This window comes from Amblyomma mixtum, chromosome 2 (genome assembly GCF_055824585.1).
Source record: "Amblyomma mixtum isolate Tamu chromosome 2, ASM5582458v1, whole genome shotgun sequence".
Lineage (NCBI taxonomy): Eukaryota > Metazoa > Arthropoda > Arachnida > Ixodida > Ixodidae > Amblyomma > Amblyomma mixtum.
In genome coordinates this window covers 278,086,100-278,102,823 of record NC_143013.1, presented here as the reverse complement: position 1 = coordinate 278,102,823, position 16,724 = coordinate 278,086,100, and the positions used below count along the sequence as shown (strand labels likewise).

Here is a 16,724-nt window from a genome sequence, read left to right as displayed (position 1 = left end):
AGAGCTCCTGATCAAGATAAAAAGCTTAGTATTTCATGGATGTTCAGACTGGCTTTTTGCAATCTGTGAGGAACCAGGGCAAAAAAAAAAATGACAACAGACTACACAGAAGGAGGACCACATGGACTGAAGCACTGAATGATCAACTTTTGTACAGTTTCCTGTCAGCACACATGGCAAACAAAGATGAAACCATATCAGGAGATACCCCGAAACAATGACAAGTGGTTTTCTTTAGTCTGAAAAAACAGAGAATAAGCCAGTAAGGATCTGCACAGCTCTTTCTAGGAGACAACAGAAAAGCAAAGTTAGAAGAATGGCCAACAAAGAACATGGAAGAAACCAGGGTGGAAACAAGTGTACAAGACATGGTCTTGATAGCTAAAACCAATAAACGAGATAAAAACGTCACAGGCCAATGAATAACAGGGCAAAAGGCTAAATAGATTAAAGTCGCAAAAGTGACAATGAGGTCAAAGACCAAATGTAAAACCAGAAGAAAGTGGTGAAGGCAAAAAATAAAAAATACGACTGAAGGCCGAGGGTCACATGGTCAAACATGTGTCTCATATCTAAAATCTGGTATTGCATGACAAATAGGCTGCTACTTTTTCAAATAATGAAACTGAAGGTTTCCTTGTGCACTGGTTCTTCATTGCCAATATCTTGCCTGCATTGATGATTTCAAAAGCCAGTGAGTTTTTGTTCTTCGCTATTACTTCCATTCTTTGAAATTCGGCTAAACGTCCTGTTTCCAAAATTTTAGTTCCGACAGTGAATGCCAAGATGGCAGCATTACTCATTATCAGAAAAAGAACTAGCCTACCTGTCATGCAATGCCTGGTTTTAGCTACACAACACTTGTCTGATCATGTGTATCCTGGGCCTTCACCAGTATTTTTTTATTTTTTGCCTTCACCACTTGCTCCTGGTTTTACACTTCGTCTTTTCCTCATTGTCAACTTTTATCACTTTTAACTTTTTAGCTTTTTGGCCTGTTACTTGGTGCCCTCTGAGCTCTTTATCTCTTCTGTCACTTGTAACCTTCAAGAGCATGTCTTATTTTTTCACTTGTTTTCATCGCGGTTTTTGGCATGTTTCTTGTTGGCCATTCTTCGCAACCTTTGGTTTTTTGCTGCTTCATAGATAGATACGCAAATTCTTGCCGGCCCATTCCCTGTCTTTTCCGCCTAAAAAAAATCTGCTTGTCGTATGTTTGTTTTACTTTGGTGTTCCGTGATACAAGCTTTCATATCAAATGTACCTTGCCTAGCTTTTTCCGTCGTGTATCAGACAGCTAGGAAGGTGTACAAATAGCTGTCCCCGTTTCTTCTGATATAAAAGTTGGCAGTTCAGCATCCACGTTGCCTCCTTCTGTGCAGCTCTTTGCCCAACAAAAAGTGTTCCTCTAGCTTTTCACTGTAAGCAATGAAAACTTTCTGCGATTACCTGAGCTTCGTGGTTAATATGACAGTCATGAAAGAGCATTTAGGTGTGTGCCAGATGTGGCAGATCAGTACTGCAGCAGAACAAATTAGAATAAAATATTTCACCTGATGGTGAAGAATGTGATCAAGCATTTCACAGAAAATGAAATGACTGAAGTGAGTGCTTTTTTGTCTCTGATGCCTCCCTTCTGGCTAGCAATTTCATGAGTACTGGAAAAGGAATGTTTACTATGGTGGCAAAGATACCTTGAAAAGTGCATCATGCTGCGCCATCTAATAAGTATTGTTTATTTTTTTCCCCGTAACGCAAATGCAAGTGCTTCTGGGGCACTGCAACAGCAGCAATTGACTCTCTTGGATAAGTCGGGAGCTCACTCTTAGCGACTGTTTCTTACCAAATAAGCACTTTATCGGTCCCTTCATTACTGGGATCTTGTTGCTGCCACTTCTCTTTGAATAACTATACTACTTGTCTCGCCTTCATGCCCCTTCTATTTGTGTCCCTTGGACTGGTTGATTTATTAAAGAAATTTTAATCAGACACATAATATCTATGCTTTGCTTATGCATGCACTTTTAGAAGAGGAACTGACGGTGTCAGCATTTTCAGTTCATGTAACTGAACTCATCTTTCAGTGGCAAGCCTCTTTGCTTTTCTGTATTTAAACCGTACTATCTGCTTGCAAAGTTGGTGGTCCGTGACCTTCGGTGGCACTGTGGTGGCGACTTCCGGTTGCCGCTATTGGTTTGCAGTATCCCTTCAGACTACAGCCATCTAAGGGCACAGCTTGCGGTAATGTACTGTAAGGCACAATTTTGTTTTACAATTGGGCTTCCCTCTGAAAAATACAAAAAAAATTGCAATGTAAAAAATGGTAATATAAACAAAATGAAATGAGAGGCTTTGCAAGTATGGGCGTCAGCAAAGGCTCACACAAGGTGCGGTAAGGTCGTCCCTGAGGCAACGTGATACTGCCAAAATTACCTGGCAATGTTGCAATGTTGCAGGGGTTACTTACTGAAAGGAGAAAATTAAGAAAGTACGGAGGCTGGGACACATCTTGAGGTGGTACTGGTGAATCACTGTGCATTCTGAGGGACTGTTCTGCTACCGTATATGCCTGTGCACACAGGGAAGCTACTGGCAAAGCACTGTTTGGTAACTGTCATCACTGATTACTTAGTTAATATGGGGTCCTTCACTCCATGCAAGGACACTGGCATGAAAGCTACAAACTGCTGGAAATGAAAAGTTGCATGTCATTCAGAGATCTGCCCTCGGCCATTGTTTATGAGGCATTTGACGCATACCTAGCACACTTCCCTCTTTTCTGGATCTCTGGAGGCATCTGCATATATCATATAGCGTAAAAAGAATTTTCTCCATCTTTTTCTTCTTTCATCCTTCCCACAGCACAATGTATCCAACACAATCCTAGCTAAACTCTACACTTTTCTAATTTCCGCTTTTCTTTTGCTAAAGTGTCTAAATATACACCTGACAGACTGTTCATTCTCACTGAGCGTACGGCGAATGTAGCTGCCAGCCCATGGCTAAATCTCGTCCAACATGATAGTGGATGCTGCCAGCCAGTGCACTACTGCTGCGTGCAACACTCTTCTCTGCGAAGCATTTGCAAGTTGCATGCCACATATTGTGACTTTCGACAAGCTTCAAAGGGAAGTTTTCCCATTCTTATATCGCCGGCTGTCATTCAGATGAAGTAAAACACGCCCAGCTCTCCCAAAAAATCTGATATTTGTCTTCACACCCGGTTGCACGTGCATATAGCACTACCATCGCTCGCGCCAGTTCACACATGTAAGCAGCAAGCTACGCGGCGTGCGCCAGCAGCTTGGTGCTTTCACACTGGTCTTGTAATCTGTCACCTCTGCTCGTAATTTAAGCAAGTTATCACCAGCAGAATGCTTGCTAGATCGAGCGCCTATGCTTTGCACAGCACGCATATCCCTAGATGCACCTATCCGTATTACATAAGAAACATAATGCTAGCTCTTTTTTATCACCATGTATGGTTTGGTTTATTGGCTTCTTGGGGTTTAACATCCCAAAGCGACTCAGGCTGTGAGAGACGCCGTAGTGAAAGGCTCTGGAAATTTCGACCACCTGGGGTTCTTTAACGTGCACTGACATCGCACAGTACACGGGCCTCTAGAATTTCGCCTCCATCGAAATTCGGCCGCCGCAGTCGGGATCGAACCCGCGTCTTTCGGGTCAGCAGCCGAGCGCACTAACCACTGAGCCACCGCGGCGGGTATCACCGGATATAATATTCATCTTCAAAATATTTATATTATGCCTCACAGCCATGCAAAAGCAATAGCATGGGGAATTTATTTACAGCGTTGACCTAGGTGACACAGAGATACTCCACCACAGTACACATGAACATTGTGGAGGAGCAACCACAGAGCAGGAAGCATGTACAGACCACTTCCGGGCCATCATTGACATTTCTGAGGGGAATACAAGAAAAGTGACTGGCTCGCTGCTTGGTATTTCAGGCAGAAATTTGCACATATTGAGTGGTTCAAGCTTAGCGTGAGCCAATGGGCCCCTCTCATCTTTATCATGCAATATCATGATATCATGATAAAGATATCATGTGAAAGATATCATGCGATATCTTTCACATGGTGTGGGCATGCACTCAGAATCCTCACCTTCCCCCCTCCCCCACCCCCACCCGAGAGGCATGGGAGACTGCCCTCCTCAACTGCTCCACACTGGAGTCCCAAAGGGCTCTGGTCAAGCGGGCGCGAGACGGGGCCTCGTCATGCGGTGTCCCGGACTAAGGATACCGACCATGCAGCAGGGTTATTTTTTTTCTCTTTTAACCCTCAAGCTCTCTTTGATTAAAGTTTTTCACCACCAGCACCACTCTCATCCAATGACACATACCACACGTGTATTTGGAGCACCGATCCCGCACGCGCACTCAGCTTCGACTGAGGGACAGCGGATCGTCGCAAGTAAACAAACCAAGTTCACAAAGCGGACTTCGGTGCACGACAGAAAAGCACACGTGCACCATGCTGCATGGAAATAGCCAGGAATAATTTTGCAGTTCACACACCCTAACCAAACGAGCACATGTCAAACGACATGTGGTGAACGGTATGGTAGGGGCTCGACACCGCGTCAGCCATGCACAACTTACCGGTCCTGATTGTGCAGGGTGCTTTCATCTGTGGCGTCGCTTGCTGGCCGGCCATCTACCGCGAGGCTGGTCTTAGAGCATCGCTGCCGCCCGTTCTTGGTTCACTGCCGCCTTCGCTGTTTTTGGATGCCACCGACACTTTCATCTGGCAACATCCATCGTCGACAACGGACCACGTCACAGCCAGCCCGGTATATAACGGCGACAGAGCTGCGCGCGGAATTGGGCTCGACACCGCGTCAGCCATGCACAACTTACCGGTCCTGATTGTGCAGGTTAGTTACCTCAACGGTGCTACTTGTGCCAAGAGTGATGATTACTGTCTGCTAGCGGTGTCGTGCCCAACAGAGTTCCGCGCCAAAGTGAAGCGTTTTTTACTCCCAGTGTCGCAATGTTGGTCACTTGCCCTGTCCTTGTTGATCGTACTTGCCGGTGACGTTGAATCAAACCCAGGTCCTTCTCCTGAGGACCTGCTTTCCTCGATTTTGGAAACTATGCAGAGGCTCGAGTCTGGTCAAACGGAAATATTGAACGAGCTTAAGGGTGTTAAAGAAAAACAGGATGCTACAGATGTGATGATTAAACAGCTTTCTGACAGAGTTACAGCACTGGACGCCAAAGCTGTACCACTTAGCCAACCTGACGCCAGCACTCTCGATCCCGGTCTGCATAACATTACTGAAAAACTGGCCCAAGTTACAGAGAGGTGTATTGATGCTGAAAACAGGCTGCGGCGGTCCAATTTGTTGTTCTTTGGGCTCACAGACGATGAGAACGAAAGCTGGGACGATTCGGAACAGAAAATAATTACCTTCTGCCACGAAAAACTGGGAATTACTGTCACAAACTCCCAGTTTGAGCGTGTACATCGGTCGGGAAGGTTCGCTGTCGACAAGCATAGGCCCATTATCACGAAACTAACTTTTTTCAAGGACAAACAGCGGATTCTTTCATCAGCGTATAAGCTAAAAGGCTCGAATCATTCAATTCGAGAGGATTTTTCTTTGCTAACCAGGCAAGCACGGCAAAAGCTACTCGAGTTCGCCAAGCTCCAGGATAAGAAGGGCAAACTGGTCGTCGATAAGCTTCGCATTGGCAAAAATACCTACGTATATGATAGCGCGACCAATTCTGTCATTCTATCAACCAGATAGCTCAGCAACAGCCATCCCACTAAGGCTCTGCCTGGGTCTTGTGGCTCCAGTCCACAGTTATCGTTATTATTTACTAACATCCGAAGCCTACTGCCTAAGCGTGAAGAGGTGTGGTCTTTTCTGGATGATTCTGACGATGATATTGTGGCACTAACAGAAACTTGGTTGCACCCTGATGTAGCGGATAGCGAAATTTTTCCCAGTAAAGATAACTACAACGTATATCGCTGTGACCGTTCCGGTAGAAAAGGTGGTGGTGTCCTTATCGCCATCAAAAAAGGATTAAATTCATTCCTCATTAACACCGGGTCTTCACTTGAAATAGTCTGGGCTGCTTGTACTTTGGCATCGGTGAAGGTACTGGTTGGTGTTTGCTACCGTCCACCTGATTCAGATCATTCATTCGTTTCTAAACTCCATAGCAATATTAATTCAGCTATGCAAATATGCCCAACTGAACTCATTTACCTGGTTGGTGACTTCAATTTTCCGCAGATAGATTGGTAACATTTGTCGTCATCTTGCCGCGCCTCAACAGAACTTATCAACATTATGTTAGATTTTAATTTCTTTCAGGTGATTAACCAACCTACTCGCGGTTCAAACATTTTAGATTTAGCTTTCTGCAATGCGCCCGAAACGATTAACGAAGTATTGCTCCTTGACGGTTTTAGTGACCATAAGCTCATTCATTTACAACTTAATGTCCCATTAGCGTTTCAAGGTCTTACATCCAGGAAAATTCGCGATTACAATAGAGCTAATTATAGAGATATGAATATTGCACTTAACGATTTTTTTATTCAAACGTTCTTGCCCTCATTTGCGGACAGGTCCGTCGATCAGAAATGGGTACTTTATAAGATCATGATGTCCAATCTAGTTTACAAATATGTTCCCTTGGTTTCAGTTTCAAACGACAAATCTAATCCATGGTTCACTAGATCTCTCCGTCGTCATCGAAACAAAAAAAAGCGTTTGTACAGAAAGGCTCGGTTGGTATCTACATCGGATGCTTGGAAAAAATACAACGATTGTCTGAAATCTTACTGTTCGGCCCTCCGAGCATCAAAGAAAAAATATTTTTCCCATGACCTACCCGCCCTCCTAAAATCTAATCCCAAAAAGTTCTGGCGCGTGATATCTCCCGACAGTACTAACAACCAATTTCCATTATGCAACGACGATCACGTGCAGCATTCGGAGAGTGAATGTCCCCAAGCATTTAACAAATACTTTGCGTCAGTGTTCACTCGGGAAGATCATTCCAACATACCCATTGTTCCTGATCATGATTACCAATTCATGGCCCCTATTACCATTAACGCTGAAGGTATCGCTCGTCTCATTGCAAATCTTAAGGTTTCCTCATCAGCAGGTGTTGACAACATAAATTCTAAAATATTGAAAAACACCGTATCGATCTCCAGTGAAATTCTACGCCTCATCTATCAACAATCATTATCATCCGGTTTACTTCCTACAGATTGGAAAATTGCTAAGATCGTTCCGGTGTTCAAAAGTGGAAACAGAAATTCACCGGATAACTACCGCCCCATTTCGCTAACCTGCATTTGCTGTAAATTACTCGAGCATGTTATCGCTTCCCACATTTACTGCCATCTGGAACTTAATTCTTTCTTTTTTCCTAATCAGCACGGCTTCCGGAAAGGTTTTTCTTGTGACACCCAACTGCTAGAATTTACGACTGACTTGCATTTCAACATGGATGCTAACCTTCAAACTGACTGTATCTTTTTAGATTTTGCTAAAGCCTTCGACCGTGTTGCACATTCCCGCTTGTTCTCAAAATTGTCTGCTCTGTGCCTAGATTCTTTAACACTGTCATGGCTACGTAACTTTCTTTCATTTCGCCAGCAGTTCACTACAGTTAACAATTTCACCTCCCCACTCAGTGATGTAGAGTCTGGCGTACCCCAAGGCAGTGTTCTTGGCCCCTTATTGTTTCGAATATACATTAACGACTTGCCAACAGACATATCTTCTTCTATACGACTCTTTGCTGACGACTGCATCATTTACCGGCCCATTAATTCTATGCATGATCACCTTGCCCTCCAAACTGACCTGAACTTAATTTCAAATTGGTGTAGTAAATGGCAAATGATGCTCAACTCATCGAAATGCAAGGTCATCTCTTTCACCCGCAAGCGTACTAATTCTAATTTCTCGTACTCCATTGAAGGTACCGCAGTGTCTCGGGCATCATCTTATAAGTATCTAGGTATTCACCTCACGGATAATCTTTCATGGGCCACACACATTCAATCCATCTGTGCCAAAGCTTCAAGATCACTCGGGTACCTGCGCCGGAACTTGCGAAACGCCCCTAATAACGTGAGAAAAGTCGCTTACTTAACAATCGTGCGGCCTCAACTAGAATTTGCCTCACCTATGTGGTCCCCTTATCAAAATTACCTGATCAACATGCTTGAATCCGTACAAAATAGAGCCGCTCGTTTCATCACACAAAAGTACCACCCCCAGTCCAGTATCACTAAGATCAAACTTGATATCTCCCTCGAACCATTACATATTCGTCGCTCCATCGCTCTTTTATGCTTACTTCATAAATATCGTCATAGCACCAGGCCATCTCCCTTGCCCCTCGAAGAGCCTTCACGCATTTCACGCCGCCTACATAATCAGTATAGCATTAAACGCATTTACGGAAGAACCTTAGCATTCAATTCATCTGCACTTCCACGTGCCATTATTCTTTGGAATGATCTTCCCAACTGTATCGCATCTATCGGCAACCACCAATCATTTCAAGACCAACTGCACAAACATTTTCTTTAACGACATAGTGTCTTGTTTCAGGTTGTTCTGTGTCCTTGGTTCCCTTTTCTTCTCGTTGGTATTTTACAAAGTTTTGGTTTCTTGTGCAATTTCAACCATTTGTATGTTTTTTTTTATGGCTACTGCTTTTTCTTTTGATGTGTATTGGGCACATGCGATGCATTCTTGCTACTAATTTAATTTTTGTTGCTCGCGGTGATGTATGTCTTTTAGTACGTTTTGCCCTGTATATTTATAATTGTGTTTAATTTTTGCATTGTATCACGCGTTGTTTTTAATTTATTCTTACTACTTGCTTAATCCATTGTTTTTGCCCCCCTTACTCAATGCCCTTCTGGGCCCTGTAAGGTATTTTGAATAAATAAATAAATAAATAAATAAATAAATAAAGCGGAGAACATGATGTTTGTCATGCGATCAAGCAGATCATTGCATGGAGCTCTCAGAGTATGTGCGCCGAACACCAATTGGCCCATTCCGGGCAGTGAGTAAACATTCTTGAGCCCAAGGACTAATCCTGATAGAATTCAAAGGAGCACAATGAGAGTAAATCGAGCAGACTGCCGAGCAAGAATCAAATGGCCGAACTTTGGAAAACATTGTCAGATTTGTCCGACGTATTTGGAAAAAAAAAAATGCTGAGTCTATCCGACGTACTAAGGGGAGGAAATTCACCTGGTTCATCCTGCGTACCTTTAGCCACAGCCTTCTCTCGCAGTCAGTAGCGAGAGCAAACCATACAAAAATTTCACTGCTCTATTTAATAACCCCATTGTGAGTTATATAGACAAGACTTAGCAGATTCCCCGCAGGGAGGCGTCTGCAGCATGCAGACGTTGGTGAGTGGCGACACCACGGGGTTAACCCGAGCATCCGCAGGGACATCCCCGCAGGGGGATGATGGTGAACAATGCGTCACCACGGACCCGAGCATCCGCGCTTAGCCGTGCGTGGCATCGCCGTGTCCGGGGAAAAGGGGATCCTGGTGGTTGAGCCGATGCCGAGCGTTTGGACCCTTAAGGCCCCTCGGCGGAGGCAACACACCACTTTGGCCCCAGCTTCCTGTAGACGGCACCTCCGGCCTGACCCGACCGGGGGAAATCGGCAGTCGCCTTTTCCTATCCTCCCCTCTATCTTTCACTTTCCTATCCCTTTCTTACAACTCTCCTGTCTCCTCCTCTCTTCTTCGTTTTTTCCTCTTTTTCCTGGCGGCGAGGGTTAACCGTGTGTGACCAACTACCCTGAGTTGAGTCATATTAGGTTATAGTTAAGGTGTACAGCTGGCGTGGGCAGGACTTGCTTTCAAGTTCCTGTCGCGTCCCCCTGTTGGGCTCCATGGTGGGTGGCTGGCACCATGACCGAAAAACCTCAATTTTTTATGCCCCCCCCCCTTTCAAAACTTGATCGCTCTCTCAAGAGAGGGCGGACCGAAGCAGACGACTTTTTTCAAAAAAGAAAAGTATCATTTCCAAAATTTCACGTCATCCATAGCAAAGCAGAAGAAACGCAAGCAAGGATAATATCCCCATTCCAAGTCTCAAAACGCTTGACAGATGCCTTAGGCCTTGGCTACAAGGTGTCAAAAATGGCCAGTGGCGACTTACTTCTTGAACTGCGCGACAGCACACAACACTCAAAAGTTGCAACAATTGTATCCATTGGGGACATCCCTGTCTCTGTGACCCCACATCGGTCTCTGAATACTGTACGAGGCGTCATCTCTGAAATAGATTTTGTCCACCTTTCTGAAAAGGAAATGCTCGAAGGACTTACTGACCAAGAAGTTACAGATGTCCACCGGATCAAGATCCGGAAGGATGGCAAAGAAGTGGACACCAAACACCTGATCTTGACATTCAACATGAGCACATTACCCGAATCCATTGAAGTAGGCTACCTGAAAATAAATGTAAGACCGTATATTCCCAACCCACGCAGAGCCGCCGCGGTGGCTAAGCGGTTATGGTGCTCGGCTGCTAACCCGAAAGACGCGGGTTCGATCCCGGCCGCGGCGGCTAGAATTTCTTTGGAGGAGAAATTCTAGAGGCCCGTGTACTGTGCGTTGTCAGTGCACGTTAAAGAACCCCAGGTGGTCGAAATTTCCGGAGCCCTCCACTACGGTGTCTCTCATAGCCTTAGTTGCTTTGGGACGTTAAACCCCATAAACCAACCCACGCAGATGTTTCAACTGCCAGAGATTTGGCCACGGCTCAGAGTTGTCGCGGCCGCAAAACTTGCGCAAAATGCTCTTCGAAGGACCACCAATCCGAAGAATGTGTTGCTAACCCACGGTGTGCAAACTGTGAAGGCGACCATGCTGCCTACTCCAGGGCTTGTCCGTCCTGGAAGAAAGAGAAAGAAATCATTACTCTCAAGACTACGCAAAACATTTCTTTCAAAGAAGCAAGAAGGCAATACTCTCAAACAAACAAATTCTCCTTCACTGCAAAAACAAACTTCGCCGATGTGGTGCGTGGGCGCGGCGCACCACACCAGGCTTCGGCACCTGTCCAGGTCACACGTAGTGAGCCTGGGGCGGGGTCATCCGCGCCGTCTGGTGGAGTAGCTCACGCTACTCCGCCTACCCCAAAGGAGGGGACGCAGACCCCCGGGTCGGCGGGCCCAAAGACCTCTTCCCACAGGTCGAGGTCTAACTCAAAAATCAATGTGCCTCCTGCACGGTCGTCCAGTGCCTCTACAGAGGCGATGGACACGACCCCGGGCAGCCCCTCGCCGTCCACGTCGGATGGTCGGCGGAGCTCCCTGGATCGGTCAAAAAAAGACAGGCCCCGAGTCACGGGGCCATAAACAACTTGATCTAGCTTTTCAATCAGTACAAACACAAAACTAAGATGGCTTTCATAATACAATAACTGTAGAGGAATGTTGAGGAACTACAGTGATATAACTCATATTCTAGGGTCAGTGATGCCTCTAGCCCTATGTCTCCAGGAGACCAATCTTGGTCCACAACATTCAAATATCTTAAAACATTATACAACTTTTAGGCGTGATCGCGAACATGCAAATAGACTCTCGGGAGGCGTCGCAATCATCATCCAAAGCGGCGTCCCGGCTCAAGAAATCAAACTGAAAACAAAACTTGAGGCGGTTGCGGTTAGCGTCATCAGCTACAAAACCGTAACAATATTGTAACGTACTTGCTGACGAATATATGTTCTGTATATCTTCCCCCACACATCACATTAACATGCCAAGATCTAGAAGGCCTGATCGATGAACTGCCGGAGCCATTTCTGGTAGTTGGCGATTTTAACGCTCACTCTCCGTTTTGGGGAAGCGAACGCTGTGACTCTAGAGGCCAAACAATCGAAGATTTTATATTTTCGAATAATGTCTGTCTTTTAAATACGGGAAAAGCCACATATTGCTGTCCAAGCTCAGCCAAAATGAGCTCTATCGATTTAGCTTTCGCATCACCATTACTTTTTAACGATTTTAAATGGGATGTTTTAAATGACCCCATGGGCAGCGATCACTTACCTACCGTCATCAGGCTCTCATCGTCCACTCCAATCATCCCCACAAGGCCACGGCGCCGGAAAATTCAGCTCGCCGACTGGTCACTTTTTACAAAAAGTGCCACTCTGGAAAAGGAATTTTGTGACGACCTTAGCACAGATGAAATTAATGAGAAGTTTACTGAATGCATAATATCGGCCGCAACACTCGCTATACCACAAACAACAGGACTTGCACAAAAGAAACACAAAGTGTGGTGGACAAAAGAATGCACATTAGCAAAAAAACAACAAAAGAAAGCCTGGAGCGCTCTGCGTCGATATCCCACTGCAGAGAACCTACTCACCTTTAAGAAGGCAAAAGCCAGAGCGCGGTATGTGCGAAGAAATGCAGAGAAAACCTCTTGGAAGAAATATGTCTCCTCAATAAATAGTTCAATAACATCAAAGAAAATGTGGGAAAAAGTTCGTAAATTTACTGGCGACCATACCCCTTTCACACTTCCTCTCTTGACGGCACCCGGGACACAAACATCTTTAGAAGAACAGGCCAACATACTGGGCGAGCATTTTGCTGAGATCTCAAGCTCATCCAACTACACAAAAACATTTCAGAAACACAAAGCAATAGCTGAAAAACAAAAATTTCCATCTGGAGCAGGTGTTCATGAGGATTATAACCAGCCTCTCACACTACAAGAATTAAATAAGGTACTATCTTCTGGCAAAAAGACAGCACCGGGACCAGACAACGTGCATTACGCTATGCTTGCACATCTCTCCGAGGCTGCTGTAGAGGCACTGTTAAAATTCTTTAATAAAATCTGGATAACTGGAAATATACCTGACGAGTGGAAAAAAGCAGTCATAATACCTTTTCTCAAACCCGGAAAACCACCAACAAGTCCTAGCAGTTACAGACCAATAGCCCTCACCAGCTGCATTGCTAAATCTTTTGAAAGTGTAATAAACATTAGATTGACCTTCATACTTGAATCTCGGCAACTATTAGATACACACCAATGTGGGTTCAAAAAAGGATGCTCGACCACAGATCACCTTGTCCGTCTAGAAAACACCATCCGGGAGGCGTTCATCCACAAGCAGCACTGTATTGGGGTCTTCTTCGACTTGGAGAAGGCCTACGATACTACGTGGAAGTTCGGCATCCTCCGTGACCTAGCAGAGCTAGGTATCCGCGGCAGGATGTTGAACTGCTTGAACGACTTCCTGGCTAACCGCACATTCCGAGTCCGCCTAGGAGCAACTCTCTCCATGACTTTCACCCAAGAGAACGGCGTACCCCAGGGGTGCATTCTAAGCACGACACTCTTCATAGTAAAAATGAATTCCTTAGCTAAAGTAATACCCAAGTCCATAATGTATTCAGTCTATGTAGATGACCTACAAATAGCATGCACGTCCTCTAGCATATCAACCTGTGAGAGACAAATACAAATCACACTAAATAAACTAGGTGCTTGGGCAGACATAACGGGTTTAAATTTTCTCCTCAAGAAACAGTAGCTGTTCTTTTTTCATTGCGACGAGGCCTACAGGTCGATCCCAATCTATACTTGAATCACACTGCGCTACGAATTAAACTAGAACACAAATTTTTAGGCGTAACTTTCGACAAGAAACTCACATTTCTACCACATATTAACAACCTTAAAAAGAAAGCTTCTCAAGCCCTCAATATCTTAAAAGTTCTCTCACGGAAGCGGTGGGGGTCCGATAGAGCAAGCCTTTTACAAATATATCGCTCTCTGGTGCGCTCCAAGCTGGACTACGGGTGCATAGTATATGGTTCGGCAAGAGCATCCTACTTAAAAAGATTAGACCCCATTCATAATCTTGGTCTGCGCCTATCATCTGGAGCATACAGAACATCACCAGTAGTTAGCCTTTACGTTGAAACTAATGAAGCCGCTCTTGAGGATCGAAGAATCGCCCTTACATGCTCATATGTCTTAAAAATCCGTTCTCTTACGAAACATCTCTGCCATCCAGTTGTCACCAAGTGCCCATCTAAAAGATTATTCATCAACAAACCACATTCTATCAGACCATTACTGCTGCGCTTTGAAGATAAATGTGAAGAGCTAACAGTACTAGATGCCCTACGGAATATTGCACAAAGGAATGAATATTTACCCCCATGGTACAGCCTGCCTTCAGTATGTGACCTCACAATGACACATTTAGATAAAAAGCAAACGCCAAATGAGTACATATTACAGGAATTCTTTGCACTACAAGAAAAGTATGACACTTACATTGAATTTTATACCGATGGCTCAAAAACAAAGTCACGTTGGAAGTGCTGTAATCCAAGGAAAAAACAAACAGATAATGCGACTACCAGAATTCGCATCGGTTTTTACTGCTGAGTGTTATGCCATCTTTGTAGCTGTGGAAAAAATAGTAAGAGAGAATATCAAAAATAGCATCATTTGCACCGATTCCCTGAGTATGCTCAAAGCACTGCACTCCAGAAATGCTGCTCAACCCATAATAGGTAACATCATACATAACATCGTTAAAATCACAAAACAAAAACATAACATTAAATTCTGCTGGGTTCCTAGCCATGTTGGAATCCTAGGTAATGAAAAAGCAGATGTATGCGCTGCACAAGCCCGGAATGGCCAAATAAAACAAGTGAGCATACCGCATAGGGATTGCTTAAAGTTTATCAACAGTAAACTCAGAAATAAGTGGCAGGCCGCATGGCAAGATCACATAAACAACAAATTACATTCTGTGAAACCAATTTTAGGGGAATGGCAATCATGTAGGCATCAAGAACGTTTTACCGAAGTTATTTTATGTCGGCTCCGCATTGGACACACCCACCTCACGCACAACTTTCTGCTAGCCAAACAAAACAAACCTCTGTGAAATGTGTGGTGCTGAACTCACAGTGAACCAAATTTTAATTTCATGAATAAAATTAGAAGAACTAAGAAAGAAATATTTCACAACATTTTACAGGGAAAGCATCCCATTACACCCCATGCTACTCTTAGGTGATCGAGCACTGGTTGACATTTCATGTATTTTTAGGTTTCTCAAGGAAGCCAACGTTTTAAACAAACTCTAAGTATTTTTAAAAAGCTTCACCATTAACAAAAACTCTAACCTTGTGTTTGGCGCAGCATAGCCTCAGTTGCTTTTGCGCCAAAAAAATCAATATAACTAACTAACTAACTAAGACTTAGCAGATGAATGCAATTCAAAAAAATGTTGGAGCTAAAGATTATTTTTGACAGAACTCACAAAATGACTGCTAACGTGAACAAGCCTCATTGACTTAGTGTGCTCAAAACTTTGGCTGCAAAAATGAAGCACTCTGGTTGCAAAGGCTTGTACACTTACACCATGATTCCAGTCATGTTTACTGACACGATAAGAACAAACACCATGCATGACCCGCCACTAAACCAGGGTGTCAAGCAAGCTACTTCCTTCCAGTTCCCTGACTTTTCCATGGTTTCCCCACTATTTAAGTCAAAATCCTTTGACCACTGAAGAGGCGGGAAAACACAGCGGCCAATGGTAATGGACAGTAGACATGATCTATTCACAGCAAAAAACTATATACTGAAACTTCAAACGCTGCAATCAAAAATAGATTTGCTCTTATTTGAGGCAGCTGATTTCTTCTTGAAGAAAGTCCAGCTTCAATGCGACTTATGAAGCTATCTTTGCTTTTTCTGTTCCATTTCTCTAACACAAGTGGTTAACATAGCCTTTATTCTTCTGAGCATATGTTGTCTCCGCTAAGTGTGTTCATATTTCATATTTTTATTTTAAACTGCAGAGTATTAAAAACTGGCTTAGATTACAAGACAAATGTGTTTCCACATAATACAGCAATGAAAAGAACCAGACATTGGACGAATATTTAAATCCTCATCATTTATCCTATCCGAACACCGATTGAGCACCACAAAATACAAAAAACGAAATACAAAATATAGCATACCCTCCAAATAACGCCAGAACCACATCAGCTGCCACAGCTCAAGATCAAAAGCTCCAGCAGCCATAGTGTAAATGCGATCAAACTATCACAAAGTTCATCGCAAAGTTACATGAACACAAGTCCTCATACTTACTAATAGTGAAAGAATGCCGACAATTTCTGCGAAGTACAAAGAACAGCGCAAGCTACACACGGGCAAGAAAGTAGACGAACGCACACAGCGCTGACTTACAACTGGAGGTTTATTTTTCCAGACGCTTCGGTAAATACACAGCAGTGTCAAAAAAAAAATAAAGGCAACTCAGTCAGGTAAACAGTCATCGCCACCAGAAATCACACAGAACTCCGATCATCCAGCTACCGATAAGAACTGCAATTCTTTATCTATAAGGGCTATGGAGGGGGTGCTGACAGAACTTTCTTTCAGATGCGCGATTTTTACGGCTTCAATGATTTCACGAGTGGTTTAGTCATCGCACCTGCGCAGCACGCTCGTGTTACCTAGCTCAGGGGCACATTTACAATCTCTGCAGTGAATGCCCAGATGGCCTGAGAGTCGTTGTCACATAGTAATTATGCTCGGACAATCTCTCATTAAGGCATCTGCCAGTTTGGCCTACGTATGCATGGCCGCAAGACAAGGG

At 44.1% G+C, this 16,724-nt stretch overlaps 1 protein-coding gene across 3 annotated transcripts in view; it reads left to right on the top strand.

Annotated features, from left to right (window-relative positions):
* Positions 1-16,724, top strand: part of LOC149364089 (uncharacterized) — a 37,438-nt gene that overhangs the window by 14,345 nt on the left and 6,369 nt on the right. The window contains exon 3 of one of the 3 annotated variants that reach the window (XR_016289142.1): positions 4,648-4,763. The exons of 1 other annotated variant lie outside the window; for it this stretch is intronic. Coding sequence is in view for 1 of the 2 variants with exons in the window: in XM_089574099.1 (XP_089430225.1) it covers positions 4,618-4,905 (288 nt within the window). In the remaining variant the exon portion in view is untranslated. Of the gene's footprint in view, positions 1-4,617; positions 4,906-16,724 lie in introns of those variants that run through there. One more of the 3 variants, XM_089574099.1, reaches the window with a different exon arrangement.